Genomic DNA, 24,579 nt, shown 5'->3' with positions numbered 1-24,579 from the left:
TTCTACTTTATTACTTTTTAAAACATGCATATGCGTGTGTATGTATAAAACATTTTCTAAGAAGTAGCCTCATTTTAAACTTCATTTCAGTGGGACTGACTTACCATGTACACTAAAAATATTTATACTTGCTAGGAAAGTTGTGAAAAAAATCTCAAGTGATAGTTCTAATATCTTTCTTAGTATCTTGTATACAAACTCTGATGCTAGTTTTATTTTAAATTATTTAAATTTTAAATGTGTGTTTTTATGATAATAGGAATATTAAATATTTTCTCCTAAGTTTGGCAGAGACACAGGGAAAAATTGTATGATCAATAATATATAATGGCATAGCTATCACAAGTGTTGAATTCAATTATATTTTGGCACATAAGCCAAAAAAAAAAATCCTTCTCTTATTAGATTTGGCGGGGCAGGGAAGCGGGGGTAGAGAGAAACACGGTTGTAACAGGAAATTCTTTAAACATAAATCATGTTTTCGGGACACAACCAGAATAGCAGAGGCAACAATAAAACCTTCCCTCGGCAGTGGGAATTATTTTCAGGCCACATTTTAGATTCAATGGTGCAGAGTCCTGAACTTGAATTTTTTTTATTTGTAGCACAGCTGTCAAATAAAACATTAACTAGAAAATCTGTTCTGTCAAAAAGAAGATATTCTAGTGCTTGTGGTAATATTTGATATTTGTGTGTGCAGAGGTGGACCGGTATTAAAGGAAACAAAAAATAAAGGTTGAGGAACACTTATGAGATTATCAGAAAATAATTTACCAAAAAGAGCAGCAGGTATTTATATGCTGTGATTTATTTAGGAGGAGTGAACCTCAACCTCATAGCAATAACAAATATTGCTAAGGAAGGCTGCCAGAAGAGGAAAAAGCAAACTGAAAAAAATAATGTTTTCCAAAGTTGAGCCCAAAGGATAAATTGTAGAGAATGAAGTTAATTTGTATTAAAATATGAAACTCCTTAGGTGTAAATACTTAAATGTCACTCCCTCATCTCCATCTTCCAAGCAAATAGCTGCTCTTTTGCAAGCCTCCTGGTGTATGTGGAACATTTGGGTTTCCTGTATGCCGTGACCTCAAGTACCTAATTGTAGTTGCTTTACTCATCCTCACTTCTACAACCCACTCAAATGATGGGTATCACATCTTAAATAGGCCTACTCTAAAATAACCCATTTAAATCACTCCTGTAGTTGACATGCTCTCAGCATTTAGTATAGGCTGAGGCAGAAGTCACTGTACATACAGAAGTCAAAAACATAATCACATTACGGGGTGTTCAGTTTTTCAGTAGTTAAAACTCACTGATTTAACCTTCAGTTTTCGAATGAGAGTGCATTCAGCTCCCTAACTTTTGTCTCATCCTTAGTGAGGCCTGCCTCTAATATAACCCCACCCATTTTACCCCTAAACCTCTCCACTTTGTCCTTCATATAAATTGGAAATGATGCAAAAATTATTAGATTTTTAATATTTAATTTGCTTTCTTCTTTTCCATTTTTTTATTCTAGAAAGTCTTGACTTCTTCTTACCATATTCTTTATTGATAAAAGCTAATTTTTAAAACGAATGTTTTGGTGTTAATTTAAAAGGTTGAAGAAATTCAGAAGTGAACATTTTTAACATTTAGCAGTTAAAATACCTGCTTTGACTAAAGTCTTTATCCATAGGAGAAAAAAAAGTCCTTTATTAATTTTGCAATTTGAGATTGATAAGAATCTGATCTTAAGTTACTCTTAGTAGACTGTGTACAAGAGAAAACACTGTATTTGACTTTCCATCTGATTTGGATAAAGTACATCTCAGTATTTTACTTATAAATTTGCAGACTTTATAATAAGCTTTGGGTTTATTAAAACCAATAATTTAAAAAATTTAGTGGAAATACTCTTTTAGTTCTATGTATTGTTATCTTGAAAAGTTTATACATGTAGATACGTGTAGATACCAATACTTAATTGAGACCTTAAGCTTTAGAATAGGTTATGATGTGTTCCAAGTTAAACATATAAACTTTTTAGGCATACTGATTTTTTTCCAGCTTAATGGTTTTTATCTTGCACATCTGAATTGTATTTTTTATGACCCCACTGAACGCTTATTTGAAAAAAGAAGAAACACTCATGCTGAATATTAAGGGTAGACATTCTATGACATTCATTTGTAGATTCTCTAGAAATTTCAAAGAGAAACGTTAGCTAGAAACTATAGGGAGAGAGTGGAAGGGCTGCTATAGATATTTAATTCTTTAGACAAGTTTGTGTGAATTATAAACCCATATCTGATTAAGCAAAAAAAATCTAAAAGGTTATTTTCTCACACTGTTATGTGGACAGTTCATCCTGTGTTTAATGTCCTAGATACACAGTAAGTTTACTGGATACCCCCGTCCTCACCCTGCCCCTAATCATTACTGTTAAACCGTCATAATCTTAACTTCATCATCCTTCCGCCTCCCCAGGAACTTTCATCCTTCAGGCAATTAAAACAAAGGAAGAATGACCTGGCTCAAATTGTGGTGACAATATGTTAGTTCTTTTATCAAAATTTAGTTCATGTAAGCCTGATTTGAAAAGCAGAAGCTGGGGAAGGGTAGGCTGGGACGAAGTGAGAGAGTGGCATGGACATATATACACTACCAAATGTACAAAATAGATAGCTAGTGGGAAGCAGCCGCATAGCACGGGGAGATCAGCTCAGTGATTTGTGACCACCTAGAGGGGTGGGATAGGGAGGGTGGGAGGGAGGCGCAAGAGGGAGGGGTTATGGGGATATATATTATATGTATAGCTGACTCACTTTGTTATACAGCAGAAACTAAGACACCATTGTAAAGCAATTATACTCCAATAAAGATGTTAAAAAAAAACAAAAAAAACAGAAGCTGTCCAAAGTGGCTAATACTGTCCTTGTATATAGATCACTTTGAAGAATAGAAGAAGAAATAAATTGTCTTTACTAATTCAGAGATGGGTTTGTATTAGTGAAGTCTGAATGATAGAGTATTTACAGAAAGGCAACTAAGTTTTGCTTTGTTTTGAATCATACAGAGTAACTTAAATTGTTGAAACGGTTCCAAATAAGGGTTCTCCTGGGCCTGCTTTAATCAGTAGACATGATTCATTTGTAATTTATAGGAGCTATGTATAATAACATTATTAGTTGAAATAGTTTTAACATATGTCTTAAATGTGACTATCACTCTTCAATTGATTTTGTGGTTGTTGTTAACTATTCGAAGAAAACTTTTAGGTTGGACCAGGTCAAATTTTATTATAAAATCTGAATTATCAGAATCTGATGAATACAACTTCATTATCTTCTTAAGTGAAATGATCCCTGGAAATTTTTTCAATTTTTTAAATAGCAGTTTTAAAGAAAATTGTTTTGTATTTCAGGAAAATTGATCCAAGTGGTGTTTGGCCATTGGGACGTCGTCACTTGCCTCACTCGTTCGGAGTCATATATTGGGGGAAATTGCTACATTCTCTCAGGGTCACGTGATGCAACCCTTCTGCTCTGGTACTGGAATGGAAAAAGCAGTGGGGTTGGCGATAACCCAGGCAGTAAGTACAATTTATTTTATAAGTAAACTTTTACAAGTGAAGTATAATAACATTTTGCAGTGAAGTTACCTATTTCATCATGGTGAAAGTGAAACTGAAGTATCAAGTAGTTTTAATTTCTTAGTTATAATTTAAGAAAGGTCTGGATAGCCTTGTTATTAACATTTTGTGACCATTGATAATTCAAATTCAAGCATGAAATCTCATTTTTCATGTTATCGGTTATTCTTATGATCTGAAAATGCTAGTTCTGCATTGATAATGGGTGTCACCAAATAAAATAGAGGTGTTTCATTCACAAACAATAAGATATAACATAAAAGAGCAATCACATATTATCTTGTTTATTGAATTCATGTTTTAAAAGAGCAAAAACATTATAATTTCATGGAAACAAACCAGTCTTTAGAAAAAATATGCTTTCATTTACGTATTAAAAGATAAAACAGGGCATAAAAGGCCAATATGGAATATTCAAATTGGCTCTTGGTTTTTCAGATGGGAAATGAAAATGTTCACCAACAGCCTTAAACATCTTTATGAAACTATGCTGAAGGCAGTAAAACAAAAAATGTGTAACCATTTAAAATTGTAATTCACAGAAGGCAAAAAAGGAAGCAGCTACCATTAAAACCAGTCGCACACAGCTGCAGAAAAGAAATGGCTTTAGAAAAACACATTAAGAAGTAGGAAAAAACAATTAAAGGGACCACCTGAAAAATGAGAATTTAATTAAAATGATTATGACAACACTGAAGAGTTCCTGCAAGAATAGCTTTAGATTTTTACTTCATAAGGTAGAGCATTTTAACTGCTCTTAAATATTTACAGTTTCTTAATTTAAAGCAAGTTGCAATGTATTTTGTTAAGAAAGGATCATGTTGTTCCTGATTACTTTACCTGAATACTGTGGTACTTACTTCTGTCCCTCAGTCCCAAATTATAAAACAGTCTGAATATGTTTAAGTCCATCATATTTTGAATTGACTTCTTAAAGTTATGCTTATTAAATGTATATTATTTGTATGAAAGTGAAACCTTCTAAAAAAATTTACTCAAGAGCCAGTACAGTTTTAAAAGAAGTGTATGCAAAGTATTTTTATCAACATTGTGTCTGCTTTGTATGTATTTTGTTTGGTGTGGTGGTGAATCAAAGTTTTTACTTTATGAACCTCTAATATGTATTTCTTATCTTAATCAGAACAGGGGTAATTCCCTATACTAATAGAATATGAAAAGTAACTTCAAGGCTGTGATGCTATGGGTAATACAGTCTTTATAGTCAGATCAAACTTTAGTATGTGTGTCTATATGGGGAAGTAGTGTGTATCTCTCATATTTACACAACATCCCATTTTATATGTAATTACAATAATTTTAAATATGTAAATTTCAGGGATTTTTTTTTTTCACATTCTTTTGAGAAATACTTCGTGTTCTTTTCATTATGGAGTCTTACATTCTCCTTCTTTCTGGCCTTTTAGGATGAGTGACTACTTTCAATTTCTTTTTTTTCTGTTTCTATAAATTCAGTTATTGAGATTCACTAAATTATCTCAGACAAACCTAGATTTGACATAGGTAATAAGTATACCATTTTGTTATTTACGTGAAAGTATTTAGGAAGAGCTTTCTTTTGCTTTAAAATCGTGTGAGATGTTTCATGCACATATAGCAATCTAAATGAAAAAAAGATTTTTTTTTGTTTTGTTTTTTTTACTTCTTTGACCTAACCACGTTCTATATGTCATTACCAATGGGTATGTTGAGAAGTAGCTAAAGGCTACTTCTGTAAACCTAGCTACACTTGTATGTAATTGTTGTTACATTTCAAAAATTTAAGTATATTTTAAAACTAGAAATATTCAGCTTTTCCAGAAGGGAGAAATATATATATATATGTTTAAATACCTTGTAAATCACCCTAGAGATGGTTTTTACATGTATGACATTTTAAGAAATGAATCAAGTAGGACTGACCAAATCGTGGAGTTTAGAGTAAAACAAAGCTAAGTTCTAAGCTTTGCTGTGCTGTCTTGTCTATGAAATGAAAGCAACAATAGTAACTGACTTAAGGTGTTATCAGAAACACAGAATGCTTAGAACAAATAAATCACCACACAAACACCATCTTGCTGGCATTAGAGTATATATTATAATGTTCTTTTTTTCATAAAGCACTTCATCTATACCCTCATTGTCTGCAGTATGGTGGACAATAAGTCTTAGTAATGCTGGTAATGAAAAGGGAAAAAAAAAAAAAAGAATAACGTAACAGCACATCTAATAAGAATTTTAGAAAATTAGAATGCATCTTGACTAAATTAAATTACCTTTCTCAAAGTGAACCTCGGCCTTTTTGGCCCTTTTGTAACGTCTGATGTCCCAATTTAATTTTGCTTTAGCTTTGAAGGATGAATCTGGGAAAAAGACAAATAGGCACTTTTTCATATAATGAGAATTTCCACACATTAGAATAGAAAAATGAACAAGCCAGTCTAAGCTTTTCAAACGAAAATGACAAACAAACAAAAACAAAGACATTTTTACCGCATGTGAACTGTTTTAAACATTCATGAGAGCTGGTTCGGATTTTATAAGCCTGTGGCTCATTGATGGCTCCATGACGCAGCCGCTGAAGTCACAGCTTTTCAGATGAGGAATTTTAGGTTATGCTTATTTCTGTGTTGTATCTCTTGGATGAAATATAATTGACCTTTAAGAAATAATCAGGCTTTTATATACATAACGGCAGTGTGGTCTCTAAATGCATACAATGCCTCAACTTAAATTTTTGAATTTAGACTTTTTTCTTGCTTGGAAGGAAAATGGGTAAATTTTTTAAAAACTAGGCTATTGCTTTTCCTGCATTTTATAGGTCTCATTCAAGTATTTAGCTTTTTTATTTTAAAAATCATGAGAATAAGCTAGTAATTTTACTTGCTAGTGTCATAAGCCTATGCCATTTTCTCCAAATCTAATATTAATGCTGTATGTAAAGTTGTTAGCTTTAGTACTATTTTTTAAAAAATCATGTTATCCACTGTTAATAAGCACATTGTTCAGGTAAATTCAGGCTAATTCAAACTGGATGAAACCTATATATAGTATAATTTGAGGCTTTTAAAAGGATGCACATGTTTTATGAAATCTGCCTAGATTATGTAGCAAAAGCCTTATTTTCCTATATGACAGATAGTGTTTCATTTTTGACTCTATTGTCTTGTGATAGTTATCTCCTGTGGGATGCAGTTTTCTTAATGAGGAGAAAAATTAAGATAGGATTCCATTTAGTTGTAGATTTTTTAAATAAAATTAACCAAGAACATTTCAAAGAAAGACGTTTTCTACATGGAAGCATCTCTCTCTTTGCCCTAGTACTCTGTGTGTTTTAGAACTGAATCTTGTCCACCAAAATGCTTTTCCTGGAATACTCATTTTTCTATCCAGACTGTACATTTCCAGATTTTGAAGAAAATGTTCCCTGATGCATTCAGTTGACATTTAAATACTTTAAACTTTAAAATGATCTTATAATCAAGGTGAAAATTTACAAGAGTTATTTATCCACTATTTTTATATTGTATTAATAGATCATAAACATAAAATCAAATACTTATTAAGCATCTAAAAGTAAATGCTTATTAAGCATTTTTAGGTATCTGAGTAATTTTTTAAAAGCCACAGTTGATTAGCTTTAGAAGAAAATGGTCGCTGACTATGAGGTGTTGCATAGATGCTGTGTAGTATTTCAGCAAAGTAGTTTTCCATCCTCGCATTCTGTTTTTGATTTGATTGAAAGGTGGCATTTTTTTTTCCTCTTTGCAATCAGACATGCTAATCTATGTCAGCTTTCTCCTTTATGGGAATGGCGTCTACTGAAAAAAAAAAAAAAAAAGTTTTTTTCATAACCAGATTCTGTTCTTTAAGAATATTTCAGCACCGTCAATTAGAAGGAAGGTTTTATTAACCATAAGGCTAGCACAAACAGACCACAGAGCTGTTTTTTAAAGTACTGTATGCCATAGCTGCCCTGCTTTTTCTCTGTCTAAAACTTCATTTTGTTATACTCTCATCAATCACTTAAGTCATTACCGTAAATCCTACTGTTGTTAATTTTACTAGTATCACCCTAATGAGACATTCCTGCTATAATTAAAAATGAATTCTAACTTTAAGGCATTCTAAATTTTTTTTAATGAATTTAGAATGATCTTGCCATATGACCATAAATACCACTGATATACATAACCTACTCATCAAGTCTATAAGAAAAGTGGTATCACAATATGTCCAGGTGTGACTTATTTACTGGTTGCCTCTGTGCACATGTGCTTATGCATATGTATATTTTTGTGCACATATTTAGGAATTATGTTCTTTTTATCGTAAAGCCTAATACGCTTTACTAAGCTACCGATAAATCCTTATTCTTTGTCTTGCCAAAAATATAGGTGGATGTAACACAAGCAGTATGACTCCCCGTAAGTAGGTGTCCTAGAGCACCATCTGCTGGATGCATTTGGGGACTTAATGTTGGTAAAATTGAAAATCAGTACTTGTTAAAACAGGTGTACTTTGTTTTTAATTGCCTGTGATGTATTATTTATGGTTCACAAATGTCAAGATATGTACATCTGTGTTGAACCATATGAGTTTGTAAAAGAAATAACTTTCTTCTTTTGCCCTGCACTAATCTGGATTTGGAATGTTATAATAAATATTTTGTTTAAGGAAAAAGTAGACACAATATATACCTAATGAAACAAAGCATCACAGTTTGTCATGAAATAAACTCATTAATTGCAGGTCTTCAGTAAGCTACAGTTGGAGAAACTTGTTTAGATGATATTTTAACTTTAGTTTCCTTATGTTCACTAGATTCTGAATATGAAAGCAACATTTGAAACAAATAGCTTTTTTATATCTGGGATATGACTCCATCCGATTCTTTGTCAAGAACATGAGTTCTTATATGTAACTCATCAAGAACTTTCCTCGTGGCCCTACTTTTGGTTTGCACTATTGCACTAACACTAAGATTGCCCTGTATTTTTCTTTTTTCCTTGAAGAATTCATCAAGCAGTGTTTGAAGCAATATGTTGGCAGTGTTCAAGTTCAGGTGACATTAAAACTATGTCTATGAAATTCTCCAGAAGGTCCAGGATGTTTAGTGCTCCATGATGTAATGCAGGCCCTCCCGTTTCAGCAAAACAACTCTGTATTTACTGCTTGTAACTAATAGTAGATGTGGTAAAAGGAATTATATTCATATGGCAAATGAATACAACCTTAATGTGCACCATATGCAGAGTGGTGGGGTGATGTGCCAATATATCACATTTATTTACCTTGTTTAGTTGCAGAAAAAAATGACTATACCATTCAGCCCATAGGCTCTGACCATATAAATATGGGAACAGAAGAACTGATGATTTATGCCCTCAAATTGGAACTGAGTATCTTCATATGTAGGCTTTAATAGTGCAACATCAAAGAAAATTGTCTAATACTTTATGCTCAGATAGGAAATTTAATTTCAAACAATGGCCGGAATTAACCATTAGTTAGAAGGTACAGATTCTCTCTAGTCAACTAAGTATAGTCTCTCGAAGAAAATGGTAAATGTGTCTTCTTTCATTTAATTGAGACTGAATATACTCTGAAATTGCAAGCTGCTTCCTCACCTCCCTTCCTTTTTTAAGCCTAAAATCGGGAGCCTTCTGCTTTTGGAATGTTGCATGTGAGAGAGAGAAAGAGTGAGAGGGAGATTACTGTAGAACTACTAAGGATTCGTTTACTGAAGACCTCCTGGAACAGCATGTTAGACTGACTTTACCACCTTCCAAAGAGTTTGCTTCTTTGGAGAAATTATATGACAACTTTGTGCATGTGTACCTCGTGTTGTACTTCAGATAGTCCTGAGAATTCATGAAAAGAGACCCATTTTTATATGAAACTAAGTATTAAATGCCTCTGATGATTTCTTTTACAGTTGCCCTGTTTTTAAAAGTAATTTTTTTCACATTCAAAGAGGTTTGGTCAGACTTCATATTTTGGATTTGAAGTGTTTTTAGGTAGGAAAAAAAATCCTTAGAATTCTTTCTGCCTCTCCTAGCTGAGGTCTTCATGACCGTTGAGCTTTTTAGCTTTTCTTCTCATAGCTTGTAACTTTCTACAACTGAGAGATTGCTTTATTTCCTTAGGGTGAGCAGGGTCAGGATGTTTCTTTTTTTTTTTTTTTAATTGAGATATAATTGACACATAACATTATTTGAGTTTCAGGGGTACAACATCATGATTTGATATTTGTATGTATTACAAAACGATCACCACACAGTTACACACTTTTTTCCAATGCTGAGAACTTTTAGGATCTACTCTCTCAGCAACTTTCAAATATACAATACAGTATTATTAACTATAATCACCATGCTGTACATTACATCCCCAGGACTTATTCACTTTATAAGTGGGAGTTTGTACCTTTTGACCATCTTTGCCCATTTCGCCCACTCCCTACCTCTGGCAAACACCTCTGGCAGTCTGTTCTCTGTATCTATGAGTTTGGTGGGTTTGTTTTTTTTTTTTTAATTCTACATGTAAGTGAGATCATAGAGTATTTGTCTTTCTCTGTCTGACTTATTTCACGTAGCATAATGCCCTTAAGGTGTATCCATGTTGTCACAAATGGCAGGATTTCCTTCTTTCTTGTGGATGAATAATATTCCATCGTGTGTGTGTGTGTGTGTGTGTGTGTAGCATTTTGTTTATCCATTCATCTATCAGTGGACACTTAGGTTGTTTCCATGTCCATTGTCCATTGTGAATAATGTTCATTCACAATTGTGAATAATGTTGCAGTGAACATGGGGGTGCAAATATCTTCTTGAATTAGTGTCTTCATTTCCCTCAGATAAATACCTAGAAGTGGAGTTACTGGATCATGTGGTAGTTATATTTTTAATTTTTTGAGGAACCTCCATACTGTTTTCCGTAGTGTTTGCACCAATTTACATTCCCACCAACAGTTCACAGGGGTTCCCTTTTCTCCACTTTTTTATCAACACTTGGTATTTCTTGTCCTTTTGATAAAAGCCATTCTAACAGGTATGAGATGTATCTCATTGTGGTAAGCATTTCCCTGGTGATAAGTGATGTTGAGTACCTTTTCCTGTACTTGTTAGCCGTCCATATGTCTTCATTGTAAAAAATGTCTGTTCAGAGCCTCTGCCCATTTTTAAATTAGACTGTTCTTTTGATATTGAGTTACATGAATTTTTATGTGTTTTGGATATTAATCCCTTATCAGGGATATGATCTGTAAATATTTTCTCCCATTCCATAGGTTGCCTTTTCATTTAGTTGATGGTTTCCTTTGCTGTGCAGAAGCTTTTTAGCTTGATGTAATCCCACTTGTTTATTTTTTAGTTTTGTTGCCTTTGCTTTTGGTGTCAAATCCAGGATGTTTCTAATAGCTAAAGATGTGAAAACCCTCTATACTTTTCACTTTTCACAAAAGTGGCTTACTTATGTATCTTTAACAAAGGAACCTTAAAAATGTTAAGGAGGACAAATTACAAAGAATTTTATGTGACTTGAGTATTTAGGATAGATAAAAATAGTTATGTTTTCATATTCATAAGAATGGTAATGTTACTTTTCAAAAAATATGAACAAGATTTCCTTTCAACAACTTTTCTAAGTATCTGCATTCTTTTTTGGAGGCAGAGTTTTATAATGTTTATGTTTACTAGACACTCATATGCAGCTACAGGAGCTATCAGTGAATTAGAGCCAAAAATAAGCCCGTCTGTGGGGAATTAGCAAGTGAAAAAGTCTCAAGAAAGTAGGATAAAAGAAGTACATTAGTTAAGTAAAGTTTGATATGCCCACACGATGAAAGACTGTACAGCCATTAACATATTATGCATTGTGATATTGACGTGGAAGGATATGCTCTCTGTATCGTTAAGTGTAAAAGATCACCAAACTACATGTATAATATGATATATTTTAAGTGTCTGTGCCTGTGTGTGTATACCTTGTATGTATGTATGTATATTTACTATATACATATGTTTATTTAATATTACTATGTATATTTACGTATAGAAAAAAATCTGGAACGGTAACCAGTAAATGTTAGCAATGGTTGTTTTTAGGTAGTGGAATTTAGAGGCAGTTTTTCATTTTCTTCTTCATAATTTACTGAATTATATGAATGTTTTATAATGAGCATGTATTATTTTGATAATAAGAGACAATAAAGATATTTTATTTGGGAGGAAAATACCTAATTATTGTAAAGTACCTTCCCTTTCTGCTCTAGGCTTCATGCCCTAGTTGTATCAGAATTAAATGGATTGTCAGGGAAGGTTGGAAAGTCTAAAAAAAGGAGGAATGGGAGAAATCAAAGTATAATTTCTAGAAATGAAGGTATATTTTCTCCCTGACTGGAAACAATAGTAATGAGAACAATCTCTAATTGGCATTTATGTGGCACAGGATCAGATATTATACTTTTGCTGGAGAGAGGGTCTGCAATAGAGGGTGAAAATACTGCTACTGCTTGTGCTACTAGATGATACTTACTGAGCGCTCACTACACACCAGGCACCATCCTAAACACTTCACGTAGTAACTCATTAATCCTCATTGTAGTCCTGGTATTATCCTTGCTTTATAGATGAGGCACAGACAGAGTATTAGTATGCCTCTACTTTCTGCCCTGGGTCTTGAAGTTCCTAGATCTTACTAGAACTATGAGAACTTGCCCAAGGGAGGTGGCATAGCTAGCAGTGCTGTAGCCCGGATTCAAACCCAGGCACTCTAGGCCAGAGACACCATTCTTAACCACTAAACTGTACAGCATTTTTAATTTGATTTCATTGGATCGTCATCTGTAGAGAATTTGATACAACCTTGTCACTAAAGCCATCTTAGGATTTGCAAAGGACAATATAGAGATAATTTTGTAAGTACTGAGTTCTTAAGACAGTATATGTCATGATAGGATTTTGTACTTTTTAAATATTATTACACAAGTTAGGGTTATACTTTAAGTATACAATTGTTGGTATATACTCACACAAACCCATTTTCCAATGTAGTCTTAGAAGATGATTCCATTGTCATAAACTTATGTATATATGTTTTTAAGTTTATATATATAAGTTTATATGAGATATATTGATATATATATCATAGAAGAGGAGAAAGGTTATAAATCAAGAACTTAGTATTATTGTTTTTTGTACCAATATTGTATTGTCTTGCATTAATAATTCTAACAGTATTTACAAAAGGAAGCTACCAAATTTTACTGTTGGTTGTCACATCCTAAATGCAGCTATGTCTTATTTTCTGCAGTGTATATGTTTAACCAGATCAACATTTTTTCACCAAAAAGGCCATAATGAAAGGAGAGGAGAGGGAAGAGTTGGTAGAGATGGAATAAATAGAACAAACTCAAATAATTTCTCTTTGTATAATTAAAATGTAGTGTTATAATTCTCATTGAAAAATTAGGAAGTTAGTGGAAAGATTTAAGAAACATTTAACAACTAACCTCATTTCCGCTTCAGAAAAGCCATTTCCTCTCTCGATTTACCATTATGGTGTGAGCCACGTGAGAAACTTTAGTATTCAATTTTCATATGAATTTTTTTGTTGATGAATGTTTACAGTAATCAAATGTAATTAAAGTGGAACAGAAGGCATGTGCAAAACAAAAGTATCCAGCTTTAGGAAATGGCTGGCATGTATAACACCTAGATTTTCTTAAATCTATATATACTTACTAACTTAATTATATATTTAGGTCCTTAAACTTACATTTTCTTTCAAAATGAGTACTCTATTGAAATGATTTTCTTTTTTGTTTTATGTCTCTAAGAGGTCAGATGGTATTAGATTTTACTAACCTGGAAAATTATATTGGTTGTTTTTATTTTAGGACTTCATTAATTGATGGTAAATATTCATTTTATATAAAAATTAAGTTGTAATAAATAGTTTGGACTTCAGTACAGCTTTTTGACCTTTCCAATAATAGGTATTTATAATTAGCAGGCTTATAGTAAGGTCAACAAAACCTGATCCAATGACAATTTAAAATCAAACCATTTGGGCTTCCCTGATGGCGCAGTGGTTGAGAATCTGCCTGCCAATGCAGGGGACAAGGGTTCGAGCCCTGGTCTGGGAAGATCCCACATGCCGCGGGGCAACTAAGCCCGTGAGCCACAACTACTGAGCCTGCGCGTCTGGAGCCTGTGCTCCGCAACAAGAGAGGCCACGATAGTGAGGGGCCCGCGCACCGCGATGAAGAGTGGCCCCCGCTTGCCACAACTAGAGAAAGCCCTCGCACAGAAATGAAGACCCAACACAGCCAAAAATAAATAAATTAATTAATTAATTTTAAAAAAAAATCAAACCATTTACAAATACAAGGTCATATTTTATTCCCCTCCTTGTTTCCACAGTGCATTGCACATAATACATACCCAGTAAATGTTATTAAGTGAAGGAGTGAAGGAATGAATGAGTAGACAAATGGGAAATGTTAACTTCTGTCCCAAGAGTCATCTAAACTATTAATTGGAAGAGCTAATTTTATTTCTAGAAAACTAAGACTAGGGAAGTGTTGAACTGCCCTTCATTTCATTATAGATGATATGAAAAAGGTAAAGGAATGAAGGGGATTCTCTCTCTGCTAATAACAACATATTTAAACTGCTAATGAGAACTTTGCAGTGCCTTTTTAAAGCAATTTAATTTTCATTAAGACTGAGGAGACGGTGCCAAAAATACCAAGAACTTTATTCATTTTTAAAAATGTAACTCAGAGTTTGCCAGAAATACGTGTCAGGTCTATTTTTACCTAGCTTTTAATCCCCTTTGCCTTAACGGAGACAGATCTTTTGAAATATTTTTCTCATTGGATATTTATGAACAGATACTAGAGAAATTACTGTTTCCTCCTTCTCTTCTTTCAGGTCCATTTGATGGAGAAATACACTTAGTGTTACGAGGCCACCAAAGAAACACGTTTAATAGCAGCGTTTGTTTTTCTGCCTAATGGTGTAAAACATTTCACATAATATTTTAAAACATAAGTCCAATATAAATGCTAAGTGGGTATTAGGGAGATCTTGTGCTGCTTAAATGCAAGTTGGGTTGTTATAATGGTGTCTGTAAGTTAGTAACTGATATTTGGTATTACGTACTGAGAAAAGCACATCTGTAAAAACTAGTGTGTCCTGGTATTCGTGGCAGGATTTGGACTGTCTTTAATCTCCTTTGACTTGTTCATCTTCCTTTAAGGCCATCCATAAAGATGCACTGAGTATCCTTTTCAGCCTTTGGTTAGGATTTGCATCAGTAGTCATAAACCTGCTCTCCGGACAAAGACACCCTTTCCTTTGAAGTAATTGCTCAAGCTTTTCAAAGCAGTCCAAGAAGTCTATCCTCTTTCTCTTTTTATTTTTCTTTAAGAAGAGTTTGAAGTGTAGCCCCTTAAACTAGCAGCAAGATAAATTTTTCTCCTCAGCTTTATTGAAAGCCATGACGATTTTTCAAGCAGTAAGACTTTAAAAGGTTCTTAAGGGAATGTGTTCTGCTTTATGATCTAGCTTTTGGTAGATCCTACTATCTCAGAAAGCAAAAGTAAAGACTTTTTGTATCCATTAACTACTGCACATTTTTATCAAAGAATTAACCTGATATTTTTCAGAAGACTTTTTCCCCTGCTCCTTATTCAGTTTAGAGACTTCAATGAGAGATGCCCATAGCTTTTGGGGTCTTTGAAAAAGTAATACATGGACACTATTGTCTTATTTGAGCTGATTTCCCCTCTAGGTATTAACTCTGTGGGTTGACAGGTAGTTGGGAGGGGCAGATTTAGATGGGTGCTTCAGTCAGAATGTTATATGGTCCCCAGATTTTGTTTCTAGGCTTTGCAAACAAATATACACAGACACATATGTATATCGTTATTGGTATGTGGGATGTTATTGCTGTGTTGCAGGATGATGTATAAGGATGTAACTATGGAGAAATAAATAGATTCTGTGAGCCACATATGAAGCCTGTGTTCCGCCTCCCATCAACCCTTCTACCCTTCATAATTTCATTCCAAAGGGGTTCCCAAAATATCTGTTGAACTTATTAGTTTGGACCTGTTGGATTTAAATCCCATATCATAGAATTCTATTTTCTGTAGTGAACTTTTAATACATAAAACATTTCGTTTATTGAAACTTATAAAAATCCAAGTATTTATTTTGAACAGATTTTTTAATGAGAAAATGTAAAGAACACCCAACCTGCACTGCATATAATAAAGGGAATACAAACTTTAGTCTTTAAACAAGACTGGAAATGGCTTTTCTTAGAGGAAATGATATCTCTTCTCATATTGTTGTATGTGGATTTTTAGAGGCCATTAATGTGCATTTCCTAAAGGGGAGGAAAGTTCAGTAGCAGGGTCTTTCTTTTACTAGACATCTAGTGAGTGTTTGTGGAACCAGTTACCTGAGTAGAACCCAATGATCATAAGTTTACCCTTATGCTTTCAATTTGTTTTCTTCTCTTTCCTTTCCTTCCCTTTCCTTTCTGCTTTCTCCTTTTTTCCCCCCATATTTCCTGAATTGTCTAACCTGCTTCCTGGTTTAGAAAACATTTTGCCAAACTTTGAAGCCAGAGTCCTAGCATTGAACAGGGCTTTATTTAGAGATCAGGTCCTAGGAAAAGGAAAATCTCTTTTCAGTTTTGAAATTAAACAGCATGCACATGTGTCTTCTGATTGGTGGAGGGGCAAATGATTGGCACAGTGTAGATTATTGGAAAATATTATTTTGTAAGTAAAGCATACTTATAAAAATCTTAATTATGAGTTTACAAAAAAGAATGCTTATATCTTAATTCACTTTATGGGGTAAATTGTGAGGCTTCCTAAACTCTAACTTTATTGTCATAGAAAATTCTCAGTATTTCACTGTTTTACATTAAAGAAAGAAATCCAGTTGACAGCAATCTTCTCACTTCCTCCCCATGTCCCTGAGAAAATATTCTTAGATCTAGAAAACAAAAAATTAGCATTGGCATGCTTAAGTGACAACGTGCTCTGTGTCCCCACTACCATCTGTCCTTCGTTTACTTTGGCTTACACTTAGATTGCTTTCAGTTGTCATCAGTTTTCCTTCAGACCCTCATTTTCCACTGAGGAATTCCAAGACAATTCAAGTTAAAACACAAATCTTGTCCCCCATAAAATGGTACCTTATGAAAACAAAAAAGGAACAATCACACTGAAAATATATTCCTTAGATCTTAATGATTTTAATTCTTGATTTTAAAAAAGTTGCCAGCAGGTATAACTAGACATTTCAAAAATAACATTGTATGGTATTTTCGTGGAATATAGAGCATCTTGGGATGGGGGATGGAGAGGACCATGAATCGGGACTGAAGTATTGGTAACTTTTAAAAATATTTCTATTTTTTGTGGCAAGACTTATCTCCAGCAGAAAGTTAAGTAGTTCAGATAGGTTTGTAATATTTGCTTCTTTTCTTAACAAATTTACCAAATTTGTATGCTTTTTAAGGGAAAAAAATAGCTGCTATTGTAACAAATGCTTTCTGGTTTGGAAAATATCAAGTAAACTTTGTATTTAAGGTGGGTTTCTCTCCCCAAAGAAGTTTTAAAAGTGAATCAAATGAAACCAAGCCCCTTGTTCTACTCATCCCCTGGCCTTTTACTGTGCCATTTGAGGTCTCCCTTGGTCACCAAGCATGCAAGCCAGTTTCCGAGTCTGACTGCACATAGCACGGCCAACGTGGAACAGAGTTTGATGTGATGCCTTTTCACCCACGTCTCACTCAGAAGTACCTAGAGTCACCAAGAGTGAGGAAGGACGCTGTGGGGACACCGCTGTGCATCACGCAGTCCAATAAACGCATCGTAATAATTACGTGAGACGACCAGACACGAAGTAACTGCAGGCTCTGGAGGCAGCGGGGCCAGAAGCACAGAAACCAGGCCCTGTCTTCACAGTAGAGGCCCCCTCCTGGTCTGCGCATTCAATAAACCCTACTTTCCTTCTTCCCCTCCCCACCCCCCAGGAAAACATAGGCATGTACAGAAATTTGCATGACATTTCAAAGAACACATTGACCATCATAAAAACCACTGGTTAATTTTTGTGACCAGCAGCATTTGCCTTTCCAAGGACAGTAGGTTTCTGCTGCATTTTCCCTGATCTGCCAGATCTCTCTCCTCAGGGTAGGTGACTGTTCCAAGGATAGCCAAGGGTATGGGGTTAGGATGACAAGTTCTTCTTTCCCACAGAGTTCCACAGCTGGTAGTAGTGACCTGTTTTCTGGGCACAGTTGCCCCTGTGGATCACACAGTGTCATTTGTCAGTCTTACTATAAAAGCAGTCCTCATCAAGGGAATCTCAGGGTGCTGACAGGGTCCTGCTCACTGGTCCACTTCATGAAGGCGTTTTGTATCCTTGTCCCCAGAGACTATAAAAGTAGAGCACTAGTTTGTCTGGAAATAGTATTCTGCAGGCTAAATATGGAATTCAGTTTCCCCTGTGGCTTGGCACGAAGCACGGTGCAGATGGAGCCCGTGGCGCCGGCCCCTGGTGGGGTGCCCCCACAGCCAACCACAGTTTTCCTTTTAGTTTGGGACTGAGGCACAGGATGACTTCTTCTACCTGTGAAGACGTTTTGAAACATCTTCCATGATTTGCACAGTCCTTTTCTGTCCCACCTTCACCCTCCTCCCCTAATGTTCAGTCACTGTCAGTAGAATTACATTTAATATTAATAGTTTTACTCCCCCTCTGTTCTTTGAATGAACCATGGAGAAATACACTCTGTAAGATTTTACATCAGGATAACACATAAGCTTGGGAAAGACAATAGGTATTTAAGAGAGGGGCTGCCTTGAGTATCATGAATCCTAGTTCAGACCATCTTCATCCTGACAGGGGTCTCACTGGCCCAGAGGAGGGCTGGGTGAGGGGGGAGAGGAGGAGGCCACCTTTCTTTGAAATGTGAATTAAGCCACAGTCCCTACCCTTATAATCATCCATCCAAAAATCATTTAATCAAAGGACTCATATTTGTATTTGCAAAGTATCTGAGGCAGTTTATAATACAGATTTTGTCTTATTTTTGTTCTGTTTTAAACTATTGTTGCTTGATAATCACGGAAGGCTTAGAAATTCAGCACCATGTGTTCCTCAAACTATAGCAGATAGTTTGCATCTATTCCTAAAATAGGATTTGGGGACAAATTCCCAAACTATAAATTAAAGATTTAAGCATTATGGGAATCAGGAACAAATGATTGATGATTTAATCTGAGTAGAGGGAGGTCATCCCCTGCGTGAACTTGAATTGATTTGTTCGTTTAATCTTTCTTTCCTTAAGGTGAGACCACCACTCCTCGGGCCATCTTGACAGGCCATGACTCTGAGATCACCTGTGCTGCCGTCTGCGCTGAGCTCGGCCTCGTGTTAAGTGGTTCTAAAGGTAAATCTGTGGGGCCTTCAAAAAATGGATGCATTTTTTTTTTTGGTGTCTTCTAATAGCAAATTACCAAAGGTGAATTTGGTGCCTTTTTCTCTAAAGCTGTGCTGTGACAGTGACTGTTAGCTCCATGGGACTGTTCACATGAACTGAAACGAAATAAAATTTAAAATTCAGTTCCCTGGTGGCACTAGCCACATTGCAGGGGCTCAGTATGCACCTACGACTAGTGGCTACCGTATTGGACAGCCCAGAAAGGGAACATTTCCATCACTGCGGGAAGTCCTGTTTCACAGCATTGCTCTGAAGAGTGAGGCGAGAACAAGGACAGTCTCAGTGTATTTGTTTATCCTTCTGGACTCTGGGCTGGGTTCCACCTCATACCTGAATGGAAACTCCTGACTGGGTCTGCTTTACTTTCCAAATCTCTGAACTAGGCAGGGGCCAGGATGGCACTGAGAATGGGGTGGCAAGATTCTTCAGCTGCTTGGCCTGGAGGTCTGTCCCATAGCATCGTCACATATTTAGGCCAAAGATATTCAGCAAGCTTTCTAAGAGCGCACACAACAAATCAGGATCTGACCAGGAGCAGAGCTGTTTCCAATTCACTGCTTATTCAGCTGTAATAGTCTATTCATCTCTCTGTCTCTCTGCCCTGAACTGAGCTCTGAACACAAAAAAAAGTACTGTAATCACATATCTCTTAGGCTTATCTGAGGGAGAAGCGTAGAGTTTTTGAGTCCCCTTATCTGTGTCTTGAACTATAATACTTTGTCTAGCTAACGAGACTTATTAAAGAGTCAAATGTTGGTGTTTAAAAATTTAGTTGGTCAAAACAATGACATAGTAACAATGATGGCAAGAATTCTATAACTACTGGATTTTTTTCCCCTTATACCCAATGATTTCATTTATCCTGAGCTAACGTGAGTTCCGGGACTGTATGTGACCCAAACTGGACATGTAAAATGAACCTATCGTATTACAGGCTGTCCTCACTTTGCACGGTGGTACAGCACCATAAAAATGACCATGCAAGATGAAACCATGCAAAGATATTAAAAATCAATAATTTCAATGGGAAATATTATGAAAAATAATGGGAAAATTTATGATTGCTCCATGGCCTTTAAAAATTTTTATCAAAACATTAAAAATTCTCTTGTTCACTCTTATACACATATGCATACATACACATATGTATGGACATGAAAAAAATAGTAAAACTCACATGTAGTACACTAATTTAAAACATTAGAAACATTAAGAACGAAAGTATTTTATTTCTTTGCGGAAAAAATACATCAAGAGTACTTGGAAAGTGCTTGCCCCCTTCTCTCCGTGTAACTTAAGGTAAGGAGTGAGAATCGTCTCTGTGCCTTGACCAGTTGTCAAACTCCTTCCTAAGTTTGGATCAGCTTCCAACATTTTATCTTCTGTGCTTTCAGTGTCATGAAATATCTCCTAGGTTTCCTTTAATGTGGAGATTTTTGCTGACATCACTTCTGGGACATCCTCATGTTTGTTACAGCACTTTCCATAAGTTTTACAGAACTTATGTCAGTAAGATCACCTTCACTCACTTCCTCTGGCTGCATCTGTAGCGATGTCAACACTCCCACGGTCAGGTCTACCTTCTATAACTCCATTTATGTTGGCTTCCAATTTTACTTTCAGCTTTGTCACTTCTCATTTCCTTACTTCAGATCCATCTTTGTTGGCCACTACCCTCTTTTGATTATCTATTTTTGTAGAATGTCATACAGTTCCATCCCTGGGAGACAAGGAGGCAACACAACTACAGAGTTTGCTGTCTGTGCATGAGCTGAGTCACAGACATGCAGTGACCATTCACTAACAGACTTTGAAAGAAGTAATGGGGTTGGTCACCCATCATGATGCACACCTGTTATTTATAGTGATTTGTGGACTGACAAGCTGACCATGAAGTGTGTACCTTACGCGGTTCCTGTGATAACTGAAATCTGAACTGTGGCATTGAGGGACTGGGGTCATTTAGAGTGACAACTGAAATTCATGCATGCTGGAACTGTGCAGAGCAAAGACCGCCTTATGTATTTATGTCGAGAACACTAAAAACCTATCAACTCCCTGAGTGGTCAAGAAGAAGCCAAGAGACACGTTTTAATGGTCATGTGGGGAACACATGATGATTCCATGTAGCCACGAGAACTTTAGCCCGGAGAGGAGCAGGGCATATAGTCTAATTACCCCTTTTGTCCTACTCACCACACAATCAGTTTTGGTTACCTGCTCCTCTTTTGCTTTTCATGTAGCAGGCACTCAGTCAAGATGCAGTTTCTCCATCCTCCTCAAGCATCTCAGCCTGGAGGTCAGCCCGGAGAGTGGGGAGTGGTGGATGCAAGCTGCTTGGTTTAGGGGACAGCAGGGGAGCAGACTTGTTTGCCAAGGAGAAGTGGCAGAAGGATCTCTGTATGAATTTCCCTGGGGGCTGGGGGGTGAGGCGGTGGACTACCAGGGACCTTCTTTCATCGCAAAGTAGCAAGCAGTGGGAGGGAAGCTGTTTTAGGCCTTCCGAAGTTGCCTTAATGAGTTCTCGCCACACAGACCCCAATGCTGCTACCATCGGGACCCTGTGTGCCTTACAGCAGCCGGTGTTTAACTGAGGCCCAGCCTTCCTGGAAGCTCTTCTAGGATTTGTCATTTGTCCTGTTCCTTTCTGAATTCCTCCGGTTTTTATCATCCCTTGGCATAATGAATTTCATAAAGTAACTTCCCGTCTCTTGAGAAGTGAACTTGAACATGTATGACTCGGCTTTCTTCTTTCCCAAGTGGAAGGTGAGATTTAGCCAGCATGCAGATTTTACGAAATAACTGATATCTAAGATATAATTTTTTAAGGCTTTCTACAACTGTGACATGGTACTGGTATCCTGTTTCAATGGTGCTCAAGATTCAGGTCACATTTGTCTGTTCTTATTCAAAAACTTCATTTTGCCTTCTGTTTCTCCTGTTTTCTCAGAAGGACCATGTCTCATACATTCCATGAATGGAGACTTGTTAAGGACTTTGGAGGGTCCTGAAAACTGCCTGAAACCAAAACTCATTCAGGCGTCCAGAGAGGGTCACTGTGTCATATTCTATGAAAATGGCTTCTTCTGTACATTCAGTGTGAATGGAAAACTCCAGGCCACCATGGAAACAGATGATAACATAAGGGTAAGTGTACCTTACAGACTTTTCAACATTCTATGTTTTTACCTCAAAGTGTAAAGGCGAGTGAGGAGGGAGAGGGTTCGCCAAAGAAACCTCTGTGTTTCGTCACCAAGGGCCTCTTTTCCACCCCAAAAGAAGATCATCAGGTAGCACTTGGACAGGGCTCATCTCCTCCCCAGAGCACAGCCCGTCCCAGCCCTGCCAACTGTACCGCTCAGCCCGAGGTCACTAAGTGGAGCCGGGGATGTTCCTCCAGCCATCCTGGGTGGCTTTCAGTGGCACTGCTCGTTTTTTTGTTGTTTTTGGTTTGTTTATCTAAGAAAGTTAACTGCATAGTGTTGTTTTCTGGGTATCTAAGCTAAAATAGTGCAATAGAGTACCCCTAAAACCGGCTCTCTTTACACTCGAACAGGCTGATGGCGGGAGGGGTAGGGATGATGATGATTTAGGATTAGCATCTAATTGCAGATTTTACTTCTTTGTGGATAACAAGACCCAAACTCACCAAGTTAAGGAAGTTGTGCTTCAAATTATGATGTGAATCAGGCAAACGTTTTTCATTTTTGGTGTACAAGAGGTGGTAGTGCTGGTGGACCTTCCAGGGTCTTCTTTCATTTTCAGGACAGGGCTCCATAAGTATTAGAGGTTGAAGAAAAGAGTAAGGACTGCTCTCAGAGAGGTTATTTTTTTCTTTTTTTTTTAATATTTATTTTATTCACTTATTTCCTTTATTTTTGGGGCTGCATCGGGTCTTAGTTGCAGCACACAGGATCTTCATTGCGGCGCACGGGCTTACTTTCTCTAGTTGTGGTGTGAAGGTTTTTTTTCTCTCTCGTTGAGGCGTGCGGGCTTAGTTGCCTCGCGGTATGTGGGATCCTAGTTCCCCGACCAGGGGTTGAACCCGCGTCCCCTGCATTGGAAGATGGATTCTTTACCACTGGACCAGCAGGGAAGTCCCTAAGGCTATTTTTTCAAGGTCCTTCTTTTCTCACCTCCGAACTCCTTGGTGCAGTTTAAAGTAAAATGAAACTGGTGTTCCTGTCATTTCCTGTGATGGGGTTGGAGGGGCATGTGAACTGAGTACAGTGAAGGGACCCAGGATGTATTGGGGGTGGAAAGAAGGTTGCAGAGGCCTCAGCCTCTGAGTGTGGTTTAAGCTAGTTCTGGCCACTATGCTTATTGTTACCCCTGACCTGGGGCGACTTAGGTGACATAAATTCTCCCAGTTTCCCGGATCTAGTCTGATCACCCCCTTCTCTCAAATAAATATTGGGGTCAAGAAGTATTAAGGAACAGAGGCCCTGAATATAGATTACACTGATCAGACTAAGGGCACTTGCTGCTTCTGGATCCTAGGATGATTTCTTAATTCAGTAAATGGCTTTCTTCTCTCTCCCATTCTCTCTGTGAGTTTTCTCCTGTGCATTTTGACCGCCTCTGCCACGAAGGCTGCATACAGAGATGCTCACACTCTGCTTTTATTTTTCCCTCCCTTCATTTAAACCAAGTACACATTAGAGGATTTTCCTTTCCTCTTTTCTTTACGATAATAATGTTGATAACTTTGAGTTGCGATTATATTGTCAGCTACACTAATAAATCTGTAAAGTAATTTGAAATCCCTTGCTGGCTAAAACAATTTCTGTGGCATTTCAGTTAGTACCAAAGGCTCTGGGAAGTTCCTCCAGGCAGCAGTCGGAGGCTTTCTGCAGACTGTTCGTACACACATGCTTTTCCTCTCTGCCCTATGGCCGTTGTTTTTTTCCCTCTGTAATATTTCCCACTGGATTTTAGGCTTAAACAATCCATCGCCTTTTCCCCAGCACGCCTGCACTTTATCATACTAACTTGTAAGTGGCAACTGTGTGATTAAAGTGAGCTTGCCTAAAATGAGCACTGCCCGTGCCCGGCTCCAGAGACCCACACTTTCACAGCTAACTGCCTTGGGAAGGGTGGAAGGAAATCACAGGCTTGGACTAAGAGACATCACAGAACAAAAATCTCCACCTCCGTCCTGCAGTCTGAGCCTGTATAAGGAAAGGAGACCATGGAAACAAATTAGTCATTAGCTCAGACCAGAAATGAAGTTTCTTTGAAACAGCAAGAACCCTGCAGGCAGGTGGCCTGGGGAACCTCTGCACTAATCAAGGCCTCCCACCTGTTTTTATTTAGATGCCAGATTGTGCAGTGGCATTTGGTTAACATATCAGAGCACACCAACTAGGCAATGTTTAGATGTCTTAATGAATAACTTAAATTTA

The 24,579-nt window shown here is 36.6% G+C and overlaps 1 protein-coding gene across 4 annotated transcripts in view; it reads left to right on the top strand.

The window, feature by feature from the left end:
• LRBA (LPS responsive beige-like anchor protein) overlaps nt 1-24,579 on the top strand; it is a 736,878-nt gene that overhangs the window by 704,462 nt on the left and 7,837 nt on the right. For 3 of the 4 annotated variants that reach the window (XM_082463287.1, XM_082463286.1, XM_082463289.1), the window contains exons 53-55: nt 3,410-3,577; nt 19,022-19,123; nt 22,125-22,321. In XM_082463287.1, coding sequence (XP_082319413.1) covers nt 3,410-3,577; nt 19,022-19,123; nt 22,125-22,321 — 467 coding nt within the window. The remainder of the gene's footprint in view (nt 1-3,409; nt 3,578-19,021; nt 19,124-22,124; nt 22,322-24,579) is intronic. The other variant, XM_082463288.1, reaches the window with a different exon arrangement.

Source organism: Balaenoptera physalus (genome assembly GCF_965194825.1).
Source record: "Balaenoptera physalus genome assembly, chromosome: 5".
NCBI classification, from domain to species: domain Eukaryota; kingdom Metazoa; phylum Chordata; class Mammalia; order Artiodactyla; family Balaenopteridae; genus Balaenoptera; species Balaenoptera physalus.
This window is presented reverse-complemented; position numbering and strand designations above follow the sequence as displayed.